The sequence below is a fragment of the Elephas maximus genome, chromosome 26 (genome assembly GCF_024166365.1).
Source record: "Elephas maximus indicus isolate mEleMax1 chromosome 26, mEleMax1 primary haplotype, whole genome shotgun sequence".
NCBI lineage: Eukaryota > Metazoa > Chordata > Mammalia > Proboscidea > Elephantidae > Elephas > Elephas maximus.
In genome coordinates this window covers 46178052-46196286 of record NC_064844.1, presented here as the reverse complement: position 1 = coordinate 46196286, position 18235 = coordinate 46178052, and the positions used below count along the sequence as shown (strand labels likewise).

Below are 18235 nucleotides of genomic sequence, written 5' to 3'. Positions count from 1 at the left end.
TCTTAAGAAGTTCAGACTTGCTGGATCGATTGAGACTAAAAGACTCCTTGAGACTATCGCCCTGAGATACTCCTTAAACCTTGAACCAAAACTACCCCAAGGTCGCCTTTTAGCTAAATTAACAAATTGGCTCATAAAACACAGTGCCTGTGAGTACTGCGAGCCTTTAAAAAATCATCTATATGCAATCAAATGGCCAACAATTACTCTAATGCAAGGATGAAAGGATTAGGGAACAGGGAAATCAGATTACTGGAAACCAAACATCCAGAACAGAATTAATGAGAATGTCGACACATTGCAAAAAACATAAACCAATGTCACTGAACAACTTGTGTAGTAATTGTTAAATGGGAACTTAATTTGCTGTGTAAACTTTCACCAAAAACACAATTAAACATTATTTTTTTTTAAAAAGTGGGGAAATAGAAACCATATATTCATGGTTATGCATTAAAACATCTTTGGAAGGGTATGTATAAGAAACAAGTAACATTGGAAGGCTGGGGGATAACAGTGGGAGAAACTCTTCATACCTTCTTCTGAACCTTTAAAGCATGCAAATATATCGAAAATATTATATAAAATAATTTTTTTTTTTTTTTACATCACCTTGTCTTAGTCATCTAGCGCTGCCAGAACAGAAATACCGCAAGTGGATGGATTTAACAAAGAGAAATTTATTTTCTCACAGTCTAGTAGGTTACAAGTCCATATTCAGGGCATCAGCTCCAGAAGGCTTTCTGTCTCTGTTGGCTCTGGAGGAAGGTCCTTGTCTTCAGTCTTCCCCTGGTTGAGGAGCTTCTCAGGTGCAGCTACCCCATGTCCAAGGATATGCTCTGCTCCTGGTACTGCTTTCTTGGTGGCATGAGGTCCCCAACTCTCTGCTTACTTCCCTTTCCTTTTATCTCTTGAGAGATAAAAGGTGGTGCAGGCCATACCCCAGGGAAATTCCCTTTACCTTGGATCGGGGAGGTGACCTGAGTAAGGGTGGTATTACAATCCCACCCTAATCCTTTCAACATAAAATTACAATCACAACATGGGAGGAAAACCCCACAATACTGGGAATCATGGCCTAACCAAGCTGATACACACATTTTTGGGGGGACACAATTCAATCCATGACACACTGAAAAGAATTAAAGAATACATTTTTCAAAAGATCACCAACTCCACCTACCTTCAAGAGGATTATTATCAGACCAACTCTTTAGAATACCTAGTTCCATCAACTTCAAACTTTACATAGTGATTTCTGATCGGCTGCCAAACCAAAGGCTTGCAGTTCGAATCCCCCTCCCCAAGTTGTTCTGCAAAAGAAAGGTCTGGCAAACTGCTTCCATAATAATTACAGGCAAAAAAACCATATGGAGTAGTTCTACTGTATGACAAATGGGGTCACCATGAGTTGGTGGCTGACTCAAGGCAGCTAACAACACACTAAAATCACTTAAATGCTTTTCAATGAATGGGAGAAGCTTTGTAAATTATTATTTAATGACAGGCATGGAATCTCGAATCATTCCTCAAATATATGTTTTTTACTTATATTTAACAATACAGAAAATAACTATTTTTCCATCTGATGCAAAAGGAGGATTCTGTATGAAAGATACAAACCTGTAAAGAATAATTTTTTGTAACTTAAGACATTTACCTCCTTTAGTGTCATTCTTTCCACTTCCACTTGATGTTGCTAATTCTTTATCGCCAATGGTCGTGTTGTCTGTATCCTTTGTTTCTAATGGCAAATGATCAGCCTATTGAAGGAGAAAAAGTACAATTTCTCAGACCAAACAACGGTATATAGCCTTCACAGCTTACATTCAGCTCGAAGAGGAGTGAAACGTGTCATCCACACTGTCTACCTCATCATCCCTTGCTGTCGAATCAGCTGAGAGAAGTCGACTATTACAGAGTCTGCCATCCTGCACTGCACTGATGTCCAGGCTCATTTTGGGATTATAAGTATGTGGGTAAAGAGATTCAGGAAGACGCTTGAACTCTTGAGCACACTGCAATACAATGGGTTTTAAAACAATACTGAAAGGAGACGTTAAGTGGAATAAGGACAACCAATACATTACGTTCTAAGATGGCCGAAGTTCACAGAGCGAAAGTTTTGAAAAGTAGTTTACAATGAAAAATTCATGCATATGAGACAAAATATTCTCTTTTTTAATGTCATGTCCACTAAAGTATAAAATCTAATTCTATTTCTGTGCTTTTGCCATGTCAATCACACCCCAGGGAGTACAGAATACTCAGCAAAAACAAAAAAAAAGGAAAAATGGAAAGAAAGCACAGTTCTAAACTGTACTGCTATGCTAACTCTTCAAATTATTATAAAAGTTTCATTCATATGATTATTTTCAATTAATAAAAGTTTTAGACGCCAATGAGATGAAATGTATATAAATAACCCAGATTTTCAAACTTGTTTACATACACTGAAACTTATTTGTCCTCTGAAAGGATGTTCGGTATAAATTTTCATTCAACAGAGAAGGGAGGGAAAAAAGTACTGCTTACTTCTAAAAGCCAGTGCTCTGAAACAATGTGTATTCCTTTTTCTTTTACAGATTTATACTCCCGATTAGTGTCATTTGGTCGCCCTTGATAGATGAAATGGGTCACTGTTTCATCAAAGCTCCACCTGAAACAGCCAAATAAAAAAAAAATAACTAAGAGAAAGACACGTTAAAGACGATCACTATTCATTATATATACAGTATTCTGACCTTCCCAAAGCTTTCACAACTATCTTAACAGTAAGCAAGAACATTAAAATGACAGATTCCATCTTTTCATAAAATTTTATACGTATATCTCTTGGCACAGAAATGAAGAGAATGTTAGAAAGGACGTTCTTTAAAATATTACTTTCTTCTTTATAATTTTCTGAATTGTTTCAGTTTTCTCCTTTATAACGACTATCTGCTTTACAGTAACAATAAAGGTATTCTCAAATTAATAAAAAGGCAAAGTATCAATCAGTCCTCCAGCTGTTGTCAGTCACTAGTCATTGCACACTTGCCTATACCACACACTTTGTGTCACTATCTCATTCATTCCTCAACAACGCTCTGGAAACACTGGTATTATTACATCCATTTTACAGATAGGAAAACTGAGCCATTGTGTAAATCAATACTCTGCTCATCTGGAGCTCAGGAAAAATCACATTACCAACAGAAACGCAGCCCGTGTATCTGAGTTTCCGTACCCATCTCAGCTCCGTGGCTGCTGCATTTGAGATAATTTTGCATATATGTGTATACATCTGACTACTCCATTGTCTTCTAGAGTCCTCAGGCTCAGGCATTTACATACTAAACGTAAGTTCTTTATTAGGTGCTTTCTATTTCTTTTATGCATCACAGCACTGTACTGACTTATTTTTTAAGGTTATAAACATAGGTAGGTTATACTATTTATGAATTTCATTTCAGTACAGGGAATCTTACGAAAATATTTTTCATAAAAACAGGATGCTACATCTGATGTACTGAGAAGAGCTGGTCTGATGTTTAACTGTCTGAAGACAGGAGAGAGTATCAGACGATCTGTTCAGGATGGTCTGGTCCTAGCTCATGGAAGAACAGTAAATGATTTGGGACATCTCCACCTGAGAACTTAATACACAAATGTCGTAACCTCTGCGTATTAAAGGGTCTTCCCTTTTATCCACTACGAAGTATGAGAAATCTGTTTCAGAAAGACAGATTTAATGCAAACTTTAATGCAACTGAAAAGTTAAGAAGTCAAAAGCAGTCTTACTGTATTCCCTTTTGGAGATTTTTGACAATACAGACCATTTATTATACTGAGAGCCGGCGTTTTAAATTTTATAAAAACTCAAGTCGTATGTGTTCCCTTTTAAGTCTTACATCAAGTTCATATCTAAAAAGGATATCCATAGGAAGATTCGATTTTAACAAATAATATATATACCCTCACAGGTCTACTGTGAGAAAGAAATGAGATAATGCATGGCCAATACTAAGTGCTCAATAGATAATATAATAGAGTGTAATTATCTAATAATAAGGAGCCTTGGTGGTGCCGTGGTTGAGCACTTGGCTACTAACTGAAAGGCCGCTCCAAGGGAGAAAGATGTGGCTGTCTGCTTCCATAGAGATTTACAGCCTGGAAACCCTACGGGGCAGTCCTACTCTGTCCTATAGGGTTGCTGTGAGTCAGAAAGGGTTTGGTTTGGTTTTGGTATACATAAAAATATAACAATAAGCAGCTACAATAAATGATAAGTAGCTATAGTAAATAATAAAGCTGTACTATTTTACAACATATGCATTAAATGCTAAGCTGCTTTTAACTGCTACAGATACATATTATTTTTATATGTGAATACCAATTTCAATTTATCAAATAGAAAGCTAATTAAAGAGGACTTGCCAAAAGGGAAGATGAAGCTAACCATACTCCTCAAACGGTGCAGCACTTGGGAGACCAATCCTCGTGCTCGCTATGGCTATGAATGGGCAAACCCCAGAGAGCAAGCAGGCAAGCTCTGCAGACAGTGGACGGGGAGTGAGCTCAGAGCCGGCTGGACCCGGCCAGGGGCCCTCCATGGGTAAACCCCAGAGAGCAAGCAGGCCAGCCCTGCAGACAGTGGACAGGGAGTGAGCTCAGAGCCGGCTGGACCCGGCCAGGGGCCCTCCATGGGTAAACCCCAGAGAGCAAGCAGGCCAGCCCTGCGGACAGTGGACAGGGAGTGAGCTCAGAGCCGGCTGGACCCGGCCAGGGGCCCTCCATGGGCAAACCCCAGAGAGCAAGCAGGCCAGCTCTGCAGACAGTGGACGGGGAGTGAGCTCAGAGCTGGCTGGACCCGGCCAGGGGCCCTCCATGGGCAAACCCCAGAGAGCAAGCAGGCCAGCTCTGCAGACAGTGGACGGGGAGTGAGCTCAGAGCTGGCTGGACCCGGCCAGGGGCCCTCCATGGGCAAACCCCAGAGAGCAAGCAGGCCAGCTCTGCAGACAGTGGACGGGGAGCGAGCTCAGAGCCGGCTGGACCTGGCAAGGGGCCCTCCATGGGTAAACCCCAGAGAGCAAGCAGGCCAGCTCTGCAGACAGTGGACGGGGCGTGAGCTCAGAGCCGGCTGGACCCGGCAAGGCTCCCTCCGTCACTGATGATGACGCTATCTGTGTGAGGAAGTTCTCTCTAGTTTAGCCTGCCAGGTTGAGGACAGATCTGGTAATCTATGTTTCCGAAGTAGTAAAAATGATAGAAATTAAAACATCCTCAAAGAAACCATCATAGTTAGGGAGTGTTGCAAGAATACTCAGTACTGTTCACAGAAGGGCTCTAATCTGAAAACCACTAAGGTAAAAATATGCTTAACCTCAGGCCCTGCCATATTTACTAGACTACAAACTCCTTGAAGGCAGGGGTTCTTTTAGATTGTGCTGTTCATTCATGGATTTCAGGTTTCTAGAATAGTGTGTGGCACAAAGCTAAGGACTCAAATATTTATTGAAAATACCCTAAAAAATACGCGTAAATATGACTTGATATGTGAGAGTGCCCTTATAAAGGATGTGGTAAATTAAAAACCATACTGGACAGATTCTGTAGAAAACAATACCAAAAGGCAAAATAAATGCTGCCTTGTAGACGTTCACAACAGCTTTAGGTTTGTCTATAATTTAGGCCAGATTACCACCACGCAGAAATATTTGCCAGCTACCTGTAATCTGCTCCTAGAGAGGCTGCAATTCCATTTAGTTCACTCTGCTTCTTACTGAGTTTTTTACTAACACATATCACTACCTTGTGAAGTGGCTTTGGAGCTTCGTCCTATAATTGGAAAATAAAGGAAATACATCAACGATTATTGTTTGAAATGTCTTATTATCTAAAACATTCTTCTAATAAGAGACCTAATTCTACCTTCTCAGATTGGGCAACCTTCAGCTGAGGGCTGGCAGAGAGAGCAACCGCATTTCGAGAGCTATTTGCCAAAGCCACTTTCAAGTTTTTGACAATGACTTCTGACAGTGGTGTACTCAATTTCCTCCTCTGTTGGCTGAGACCTCGTGGAGTTTCCAAGGCTGCAAGTGCATCCTATATGTACAGAGGGGGAGGGAGAGAGGGAGATGGGGCGGGGGAGAGAGAAAGGAAGAGGAGGGGGTAAACATTGTGCGGAAAGAGAAAGCGGAGGAGGGTGGGTTAGAGAAAAAGGAGGAGCAACCCTCAATATTAATCCAACTACAGCTTTAACCTCCTCTGGTTTCGTTTCCTTCAAACAACAAAATAAGAATGAAAAATAACCTATATCTATACATCATGAAGGAAAAACAAAAAAACTACACTTTGAGCAAATTGGTTCAAAGAGATTAATAAGCTTACATTTGCATCAGTGCTTACCATACTTTCCACGCACACAGCAGAATGTATTTAACCAGTGCCCAATTGATGAACATCACGTTAACAATCTTTTGCTCGTATAATGATGTTATAAATAATCTTAAGCACATACTATTTTGCACATGCAGAAGGGAACCGTTTGAGTAAAATGTATATACCAGTGTTGACATTCTGACAAGCAAAGTACGAGAATATATTTCCACACATGCTTGACAGCACAGTGAGTAATCAGATTTTGGGCGGGGGTGGGGGGAGGTGGTGCTGGTGGTAACCTGCTACTTCAAAAAATATACCTGTACGCTTTAATTTTTCATTGTTATGTTAAATGATTTTAAAATCTTTATGCATGTATACTTTTTCTTTGACAACTACCTGTTCCTATCATTTGCCCATTTGTCCAATGGGTTATCAGTCTTTTTCATTCACATGAGTATATTTTTATATTCATCTATATTTATATTTGTATATACTGACTGTGATATAAAACACACTGATTTGCTCCTGACTTGCCATTTGTCAAAGTTCTTGCCATCCAGAATTTTTTAATGTTATGAAACTCATTAACTTTTTATTTATTTTGGGGAGCATGTTAGTTAGAAAGGTGTTCTCCAACCTGAGACTATTTAAAAACAAATTCTCTTATGGCCTCTTCTTCAATTTTTATGGTTTCATTTCTTATATTTAAATATCTGATCATCTGAAAGTTTATTCTGATATAAGGTGAGATTTAATCTCAACATTTTCGCAGATGGCTATTTGGTTGTCTAATTTGCATGCAACCTTTATCATAGAATACATTCACTTATTTATGGGGTGCAATCTTCTTCAATGATCTGATTTTTCACATGACAATAACACACTGCTTCAATTATTGCACCAAAAAACTACAACTCAAAAATAGGAAAGAAAAAAAACAAACCCAAAAAACCCTTCCACTTGAAAATGTAACAACTTTCTATTAAATTTTAGCTTAAAGAGGAAATCCCAACAGAAATTATAAAATTTGTGAAAAATAGTGACAATGAATACACTACACACTTGATTAAAGAGTATATGGGTATTCATTGTGCTATTTTTATTCATAACTTTTTGTAAGTTAGAAACTATTTCTCAATAAAAAATTTTTTAAGAACTTAAAATATTGAGTGTTGGCAAGGATAAGAAACACTGGGCACTCTCATATACTACTGGTGGGAGTTTGAACTGGTACAATGACTTTGGCAAAGGGTTTGCCACTATCTACTAAAATTGAAATATGACCCAGCCATTTCATTTCTAGGTACGTGTCAAACAGAAATGCACGCACACATATTCTGAGAGATATGCACAAGAACGTTCATTACCTATAGGAGCAAAAAAACTAGCGACTACACAAATGCCCATCAACAGCAGAAACATAAATTGTGGTATATCCATAAGATAGAATACAATAAGTGAACTACAATTACACAGAGCAACATGAACAAATCTCTTAAACATAAGCTGAGTAACAATAAAAAAAGAGAGACTCAAAGATACACATGAATGGCATTATGAAAAATAGTGGAGTAGGGCACTTCAAGCATTGGTCCCTTCACTGAAAGCAACCATAAGCTGGCAAACACAGACAGAATCAACTTACTTGGAACTCTGGAATGTAATCTAAAACTTAAAGATACCAGGAAAGTGCTTAATGACAAAACGGACAGCTGAATTTTGGTGTTTAAAAAAATCTCTTTCAGGTTGATCACTGAGATGATAGAACAGATTTCAGTGACGACACATGACAAGAAATATAGAATTTGCAAAACCAGTCTGGAAAAGTAACTAAACAAATGGACAACTACAGCCTTCAACAATCAACAATTACAAATCCTGAGAAAGAAAGAAAATCTGATTATAATGAGTTACCACATTATAATATTCAAGATATATTAATACAATTTCCAACGACAAAAAAAAATCACAAGGCATACAAAGAAACAGTGAAGTATAGCTTATTCACAAGAAAATAAAAAGAATGTCAATAAAGAAAGAGAAATTATACAAAGTAACCAAATAAAAATTCTGTAGCTGAAAAGGACAGTAACTGAAATGAAACTCACCAGAGGTATTCAACAGGAGATCTGAGCAAACAGAAAAAAGAATAGCAAACTTGAAAACGCTGTTGCTGTTGTTAGGTGTTGCAGAGTCAATTCTGACTCATAGCAACCCTGTGTAACAGAGAATTGCCTCATGGGTTTTTTTTAACTGATATTACCAGTCTGAGGAGCATAAAGAAAAAGGAATGAAGAAAGCGACCACAGCCTAAGGACCTGTGGGATACCAACATACACATTACAGGAGTCTCAGAAGGAGAAGGGAAAGAGAAAGGGGCACAAAGAGTATTTGAAGAAATAATGACCCAAAACCCAATTTGATGAAGGACATGAATATACATATCCAAGAAGCTCATGAACTACAAGTAGGTCAAACTCAAAGAGATCCCAGAGAAACACTATCATCGGCTGAATTAAGTCCCCCCAAAATATCAATTTGGCAGGCCATGATTCCCAGTATTGTGTGATTGTCCACCATTTTGTCATCTGATGTGATTTTCCTATGTGTTGCAAATTCTGCCTCTATGATGTTGATTAGATGGGATTAGCAGCAGTTACGTTAACGAGGCAAGATGGGATTATGTCTTGAGCCAATCTCTTTTGAAACATAAAGGACAGAAGTGAGTAGAGGGACACAGGGGACCTCATACCACAAAGAAAGTAGAGCCAGGAGCGCAGGCCCTTTGGACCCAAGGTCCCTGCGCTGAGAAGCTCCTAGGACAAGAGAAGATTGATAAGAAGGATCTTCCCCCAGAGTTGACAGAGAGAAAAAGCCTTCCCCTGGAGTTGGTACTGTGAATTTGGACTTCTAGCCTCCTCAAGTGTGAGAGAATAAACTTCTGTTTGCTAAAGACATCCATTTGTGGCATTTCTGTTATAGCAGCACTAAATAACTAAGACAGACACATTTTAATCAAACTGTCAAAAGACAAAGAATCTTTAAGCAGTAAAAGAAAAGCAACTCTCCTTATACAAGGGATCCTTAACAAGATTAGTAACAACTTTCTCCTCAGATTTTGGGGGACACCCAGGCCAACTGGCATAACTAAGTTTATTAAGAAAATGTTCTGCATCCCAATGTTCTGCAAGCAGCCATCTAAGATGCATCAATTGGTCCCAACCTACTTGGAGCAAAGGGGAACGAAGAACACCAAAGACATAAGGAAAATATCAGCCCAAGAGACAAAGGGCCACATAAACCAGAGACTCCATCAGCCTGAAACAAGAAGAACTAGATGGTGCTCAGCTACCACTGATGACCACCCCGACGGGGAACACAAAAGAGTCCCTGACTGAGTGGGAGAAAAGTGTGGAGTACAACTCAAATTCACATAAAAAAAAAAAAAAACAGACTTAATGGTCTGACAGAGACTGGAGAGGAACCCCTGAAGCCACGATCCCCAGGTACTCTTATTAACCCAGAACTAAAACTATTCCTGAAGCTCACTCTTCAGACAAAATTAGACTGGACTATAAAACATAAAGTAGGGAGGCGGGGCCAAGATGGCGGACTAGGTGGACGCTACCGCAGATCCCTCTTGCAACAAAGACTCGGAAAAACAAGTGAATCGATCACGTACATAACAATCTACGAACCCTGAACAACAAACACAGATTTAGAGATGGAGAACGAACAAATACGGGGAGGCAGCGATTGTTTTCAGAAGTCTGGAGCCAGCGTACCAGTCAGGTGACCTTCGGCATCCGATTTGGGGCAGAGCCCAGGGGGGCAGACGGCACAAACAAGGGGCCCAGCCCTGGCCCACGAACTCATTCCGGGAGGGGGCCCAGCTGGTTCGTGAGGGCGGCGTGACGACGCAGCCGGTGGGAAAAGTCCCCGGGAGGCAGTGACTGGTCTTGGAGCGGGGAGAGCAGCGTCCCAGCCGGGGAGCCGTCCCACCGGGATTTTGGTGGGGCGTGGGCGCGGGGAGCTGCTCCACCCCCCTGAACTAACACCGGGAGGGGGCCCAGCCAGTTCGCGCGGGCGGCGTGGCGACGCAGCCGGTGGGAGAAGTCCCCGGGAGACAGTGACGGGTCTTGGAGCGGGGAGAGTGGCGTCCCAGCCAGGACGCGCGGTCACAGCGCAGGCGCGGGGAGCTGCTCCGCTCGCCTGAGCTGACCCCGGGGCGGGGCCCAGCCGGTTCTCAAGGGCGGCGCGGCGACGCGGCAGGCGGGACGGGGAGTTCCCGGGAGGCGGCAACTGATTTTGGAGTTGGGAGTGCACCGTCCCAGGCTGGCAGTGGAGGTTCTGACCGTGACTCCAGCGGGCCAGACCCTCCGGGGGCAATCTCCACACAGACAGCACACATAGGCGATGCGCCCCACGGAAATCTCAGATATAATAGTCATTCCAAGCAAGACAAGCAACTCCGGCTATATTCTGAGGTGCTACTCTCCTGTCTCTCTGATCCCTCCCCCACCCTCCCCAGGCGGCTTCATTAACGTCCGAATAGCCTGAGCCAGAGGGAGAACTCTGATAGGGATCTGACTGCATATTTTTTTTGGCAGATTTTCTGGAAAAACTAGTTTCCCAGTGATGGCTCGGAGACAGCAGTCCATATCAAACCACACAAAGAAGCAGGCCATGACAGCTTCTCCAACCCCCCAAACAAAAGAATCAAAATCTTTCCCAAATGAAGATACAATCCTGGAATTATCAGATACAGAATATAAAAAACGAATTTACACAATGCTTCAAGACGTCACAAATGAAATAAGGCAAACTGCAGAAAAAGCCAAGGAACGCACTGATAAAACTGTTGAAGAACTCAAAAAGATTATTCAAGAACATACTGGAAAAATTAATAAGTTGCAAGAATCCATAGAGAGACAGCATATAGAAATCCAAAAATTAACAATAAAATTACACAATTAGACAATGCAATAGGAAGTCAGAGGAGCAGACTCGAGCAATTAGAATGCAGACTGGGACATGTGGAGGACCAGGGAATCAACACCAACATAGCTGAAAAAAAATCAGATAAAAGAATTAAAAAAAATGAAGAAACCCTGAGAATCATGTGGGACTCTATCAAGAAGGATAACTTGCGGGTGATTGGAGTCCCAGAACGGGGGGGGGGGGGGGACAGAAAACACAGAGAAAATAGTTGAAGAACTCCTGACACAAAACTTCCCTGACATCATGAAAGACGAAAGGATATCTATCCAAGATGCTCATCGAACCCCATTTAAGATTGATCCAAAAAGAAAAACACCAAGACATATTATCATCAAACTCGCCAAAACCAAAGATAAACAAAATTTTAAAAGCAGCCAGGGAGAAAAGAAAGGTTTCCTTCAAGGGAGAATCAATAAGAATAAGTTCAGACTACTCAGCAGAAACCATGCAGGCAAGAAGGGAATGGGACGACATATACAGAACACTGAAGGAGAAAAACTGCCAGCCAAGGATCATATATCCAGCAAAACTCTCTCTGAAATATGAAGGAGAAATTAAGATATGTACAGATAAACACAAGTTTAGAGAATTTGCAAAAACCAAACCAAATCTAGAAGAAATACTAAAGGATATTGTTTGGTCAGAAAACCAATAATATCAGATACCAGCACAATACAAGGTCACAAAACAGAATGTCCTGATATCAACACAAATAGGGAAATCACAAAAACAAACAAATTAAGATTAATTAAAAAAAAATAATAATAATACACATAACAGGGAATCATGGAAGTCAATAGGCAAAAGATCACAATAATCAAAAAGAGGAACTAAATACAGGAGGCATTGAATGCCAGATGGAGAGTGATACAAGGCGATATAGAACGATACAAGTTAGGTTTTTACTTAGAAAAATAGGGGTAAATAATAAGGTAACCACAAAAAGGTATAACAACTCCATAACTCAAGATAAAAGCCAAGAAAACCGTTAACGACTCAACTAACATAAAGTCAAACACTATGAAAATGAGGATCTCACAATTTACTAAGAAAAACGTCTCAGGACAAAAAAGTATGTGGAAAAATGAAATGGCCAACAACACACATGAAAAGGCATCAAAATGACAGCACTAAAAACTTATTTATCTATAATTACGCTGAATGTAAATGGACTAAATGCACCAGTAAAGAGACAGAGAGTCACGGACTGGATAAAGAAACACGATCCATCTATATGCTGCCTACAAGAGACACACCTTAGACTTAGAGACACAAAAAAACTAAAACTCAAACGATGGAAAAAAATATATCAAGCAAACAATAAGCTAAAAAGAAGAGGAGTAGCAATATTAATTTCTGACAAAATAGACTTTAGACTTAAATCCACCACAAAGGATAAAGAAGGACACTATATAATGATAAAAGGGACAATTGATCAGGAAGACATAACCATATTAAATATTTATGCACCCAATGACAGGGCTGCAAGATACATAAATCAAATTTTAACAGAATTGAAAAGCGAGATAGATACCTCCACAATTATAGTAGGAGACTTCAACACACCACTTTCGGAGAAGGACAGGACATCCAGTAAGAAGTTCAATAGAGACACGGAACACCTAATTACAACAATCAACCAACTTCACCTCATTGACTTATACAGAACTCTCCACCCAACTGCTGCAAAGTATACTTTTTTTTCTAGCGCGTGGAACATTCTCTAGAATAGACCACATATTAGGTCATAAAACAAACCTTTGCAGAGTCCAAAACATCGAAATATTACAAAGCATCTTCTCAGACCACAAGGCAATGAAACTAGAAATCAATAACAGAAAAACTAGGGAAAAGAAATCAAATACTTGGAAAATGAACAATACCCTCCTGAAAAAAGACTGGGTTATAGAAGACATCAAGGAGGGAATAAGGAAATTCATAGAATGCAACGAGAATGAAAATACTTCCTATCAAAACCTCTGGGACACAGCAAAAGCAGTGCTCAGAGGCCAATTTATATCGATAAATGCACACATACAAAAAGAAGAAAGAGCCAAAAGCAGAGAACTGTCCCTACAACTTGAACAAATAGAAAGTGAGCAACAAAAGAATCCATCAGGCACCAGAAGAAAACAAATAATAAAAATTAGAGCTGAACTTAGAGAAAAGAAAAACAATTGAAAGAATTAACAAAGCCAAAAGCTGGTTCTTCGAAAAAATTAACAAAATTGATAAACCATTGGCTAGACTGACTAAAGAAATACAGGAAAGGAAACAAATAACCAGAATAAGAAACGAGAAGGACCACATCACAACAGAACCAAATGAAATTAAAAGAATCATTTCAGATTACTACGAAAAACTGTACTCTAACAAATTTGAAAACCTAGAAGAAATGGATGAATTCTTGGAAAAACACTACCTACCTAAACTAACACAATCAGAAGTAGAACAACTAAATAGACCCATAACAAAAAAAGAGATTGAAACGGTAATCAAAAAACTTCCAACAAAAAAAAGCCCGGGCCCGGACGGCTTCACTGCAGAGTTCTACCAACTTTCAGAGAAGAGTTAACACCACTACTACTGAAGGTATTTCAAAGCATAGAAAATGACGGAATACTACCCAACTCATTCTATGAAGCCACCATCTCCCTGATACCAAAACCAGGTAAAGACATTACAAAAAAAGAAAATTATAGACCTATATCCCTCATGAACATAGACGCAAAAATCGTCAACAAAATTCTAGCCAATAGAATCCAACAACACATCAAAAAAATAATTCACCCTGATCAAGTGGGATTTATACCAGGTATGCAAGGATGGTTTAATATCAGAAAAACCATTAATGTAATCCATCACATAAATAAAACAAAAGATAAAAACCACATGATCTTATCAATTGATGCAGAAAAGGCATTTGACAAAGTCCAACACCCATTTATGATAAAAACTCTTACCAAAATAGGAATTGAAGGAAAATTCCTCAACATAATAAAGGGCATCTATGCAAAGCCAACAGCCAATATCACTCTAAATGGAGAGAACCTGAAAGCATTTCCCTTGAGAACGGGAACCAGACAAGGATGCCCTTTATCACCGCTCTTATTCAACATCGTACTTGAAGTCCTAGCCAGGGCAATTAGGCTAGACAAAGAAATAAAGGGCATCCGGATTGGCAAGGAGGAAGTAAAGTTATCACTATTTGCAGATGACATGATCTTATACACAGAAAACCCTAAGGAATCCTCCAGAAAAGTACTGAAACTAATAGAAGAGTTTGGAAGAGTCTCAGGTTATAAAATAAACATACAAAAATCACTTGGATTCCTCTACATCAACAAAAAGAACCCCAAAGAGGAAATAACCAAATCAATACCATTCACAGTAGCCCCCAAGAAGATAAAATACTTAGGAATAAATCTTACCAAGGATGTAAAAGACCTATACAAAGAAAACTACAAAGCTCTGCTACAAGAAATTCAAAAGGACATACTTAAGTGGAAAAACTTACCTTGCTCATGGATAGGAAGACTTAACATAGTAAAAATGTCTATTCTACCAAAAGCCATCTATACATATAATGCACTTCTGATCCAAATTCCAATGTCATATTTTAAGGGGAGAAACAAATCACCAATTTCATATGGAAGGGAAAGAAGCCCCGGATAAGCAAAGCATTACTGAAAAAGAAGAAGAAAGTGGGAGGCCTCACTCGACCTGATTACAGAACCTATTATACAGCCACAGTAGTCAAAACAGCCTGGTACTGGTACAACAACAGGCACATAGACCAATGGAACAGAATTGAGAACCCAGATATAAATCCATCCACGTATGAGCAGCTGATATTTGACAAAGGCCCAGTATCAGTTAATTGGGGAAAAGATAGTCTTTTTAACAAATGGTGCTGGCATAACTGGATATCCATTTGCAAAAGAATGAAACAGGACCCATACCTCACACCATGCACAAAAACTAACTCCAAGTGGATCAAAGACCTAAACATAAAGACTAAAACGATAAAGATCATGGAAGAAAAAATAGGGACAACCCTAGGAGCCCTAATACAAGGCATAAACAGAATACAAAACATTACCAAAAAGGATGAAGAGAAACCAGATAACTGGGAGCTCCTAAAAATCAAACATCTATGCTCATCTAAAGACTTCACCAAAAGAGTAAAAAGACCACCTACAGACTGGGAAAGAATTTTCAGCTATGACATCTCAGACCAGCGCCTGATCTCCAAAATCTACATGATTCTGTCAAAACTCAACCACAAAAAGACAAAGAACCCAATCAAGAAGTGGGCAAAGGATATGAACACACATTTCACTAAAGAAGATATTCAGGCAGCCAACAGATACATGAGAAAATGCTCTTGATCATTAGCCATTAGAGAAATGCAAATTAAAACTACGATGAGATTCCATCTCACACCAACAAGGCTGGCATTAATCCAAAAAACACAAAATAATAAATGTTGGAGAGGCTGCGGAGAGATTGGAACTCTTATACACTGCTGGTGGGAATGTAAAATGGTACAACCACTTTGGAAATCTATCTGGCGTTATCTTAAACAGTTAGAAATAGAACTACCATACAACCCAGAAATCCCACTCCTCGGAATATACCCTAGAGATACAAGAGCCTTCACACAAACAGATATATGCACACCCATGTTTATTGCAGGCTCTGTTTACAATAGCAAAAAGCTGGAAGCAACCAAGGTGTCCATCAACGGATGAATGGGTAAATAAATTGTGCCCGGCCACAATCAATGACTGCCCTGACAGGGAGCACAACAGAGAACTCCTGAGGAAACAGGAGATCAGTGGGATGCAGACCCCAAATTCTCATAAAAAGACCATACTTAATGGTCTGACTGAGACTAGAGGAATCCCGGCGGCCATGCTCCCCAGACCTTCTGTTGGCACAGGACAGGAACCATCCCTGAAGACAACTCATCAGACATGAAAGGGACTGGTCAGCGGGTGGGAGAGAGATTCTGATGAAGAGTGAGCTAATTATATCAGGTGGACACTTGAGAGTATGTTGGCAGCTCTTGTCTGGAGGGGGGATGGGAGGATAGAGAGAGAGGGAAGCTGGCAAAATTGTCACGAAAGGAGAGACTGAAACGGCTGACTCAATAGGGGAAGAGCAGGTGGGAGTACGGAGTAAGATGTATGTAAACTTATATGTGACAGACTGATTGGATTTGTAAACGTTCACTTGAAGCTTAATAAAAGTTGATAAAAAAAAAAGCATAAAGTAATACTCGTGAACCATGTACTTCTTAGTTCAAGCAGATACACATGACCAAATGAGTAGCTCCTATCCGGAGGCAGGATGAGAAAGCAAGAAGGGACAGCAGCTGGATGGATGGACATGGGAAACCCTGGGTGGAAAGGGGGAGTGTGCTGTCACATTATAGGGATTGTAACTACTGTCACATAACAATGTGTGTATAAATTTTTGTATGAGAAATTAACCTGAGCTGTAAACTTTCACCTAAATTAAAACAAAAAAAATGCTGAAAGAGAAAAAGCTGTCAACGAAAAATTCTAGCTGGCAAAACTATCATTCAAAAATAGATTAAGACATTCTCGGATAAATAAAAACTGAGAAAAATTGACCTAACCTACTAGAAATGCTAAAGGGAGCCCTTAAGTTGAAATGAAAGGACACTAGGCAGTAATTCAAAGCCATATGAAGAAATAAAGAACATCCATGAAGGAAACTATATAAGTAAATATAAAAGCCAGTATTATCATATTTTTTGTTGCAACTCTTTTTATTTCGTACATGATTTAAAGACAAATGCATAAGAAAAATCATATATCTATGTCAATGAGCACACAACGCATAAAGATGCAATTTGTGACAACAACAACTTAAGGGAAGCAGAGCTGTATAGAAGCAGAATTTGTGTATGTTAGTGAAGCTAACTTGGTGTCAATTCAAACTAGATTGTTATAAATTTAAGATGTTTAAAATGTAATCCCCACAGTAATCACAAAGTAAATATCTAAAAAACATACAAAAAAAGAAAATAAGATGGGATCAAAATGGTATATTACAAAAAATCAAATGAACAAAGAAACAAGATATACAGAAAACAAATAGCAAAATGGCAGAAGTCCTTCCTTATCAGTAAGTACTTTAAACTGATCAAATTCTCCAATGAAAACGCAGATGGATAAAAAATTAAAAACATGACCCAACCACATGCAGTCTACAAGAGACACAACTTTAGATGCAAAGATACAAATAGGCTGAAAGTGAAAGGGTAGAAAAAGATATTCCACACAAACAGTAATCAAAAGAGAGCTGGGGTAATTATATTAGTATCATTCAAGACAGACTTCAAGTCAAAATCTATTACAACAGACAAGACAATTACATATTGATAAAGGTTCAATTTTTCAAGAAGTAACAATTATAAACACATACACACAAAGTATCAGAGATCCCAAAATATGAACACCGAAAAAACTAAAGAAAAAAATAGAAAGTTGTGTAATAATAGTTGGAGATGTCAATATCCCACTTTCAATAATGGGTAGAACATCTAAAGAATAGATTAACAAGGAAACAGAGGACCTGAACAACACTATAAACCAACTAGACCTAAGAGACACATACAGAACGCTTCACTCAATAACAGCAGAACATTCTTCTCCAGTGTACGTGGATCATTCTTCAGGACAGGCCACAAAATAAGTTTCAATAAATTTAAGAAAACTGAAATCATACAAAGTATCTTCTCTGACTATAATGGAGTAAAACTAGAAATCAACAACACAAGGAAAACTGGAAAATTCACGGACCTGTGGAAATTAAACAACATATTCTTATAAAG

The 18235-nt window shown here is 39.2% G+C and overlaps 1 protein-coding gene across 5 annotated transcripts in view; it reads right to left on the bottom strand.

The window, feature by feature from the left end:
* Window positions 1-18235, bottom strand: part of TOPBP1 (DNA topoisomerase II binding protein 1) — an 82575-nt gene that overhangs the window by 24189 nt on the left and 40151 nt on the right. For 4 of the 5 annotated variants that reach the window (XM_049870579.1, XM_049870580.1, XM_049870581.1 and 1 more), the window contains 5 exons: window positions 5914-6087; window positions 5711-5820; window positions 2536-2659; window positions 1872-2018; window positions 1661-1763 (listed from right to left, as the gene is read on the bottom strand). In XM_049870579.1, coding sequence (XP_049726536.1) covers window positions 1661-1763; window positions 1872-2018; window positions 2536-2659; window positions 5711-5820; window positions 5914-6087 — 658 coding nt within the window. The remainder of the gene's footprint in view (window positions 1-1660; window positions 1764-1871; window positions 2019-2535; window positions 2660-5710; window positions 5821-5913; window positions 6088-18235) is intronic. The other variant, XM_049870582.1, reaches the window with a different exon arrangement.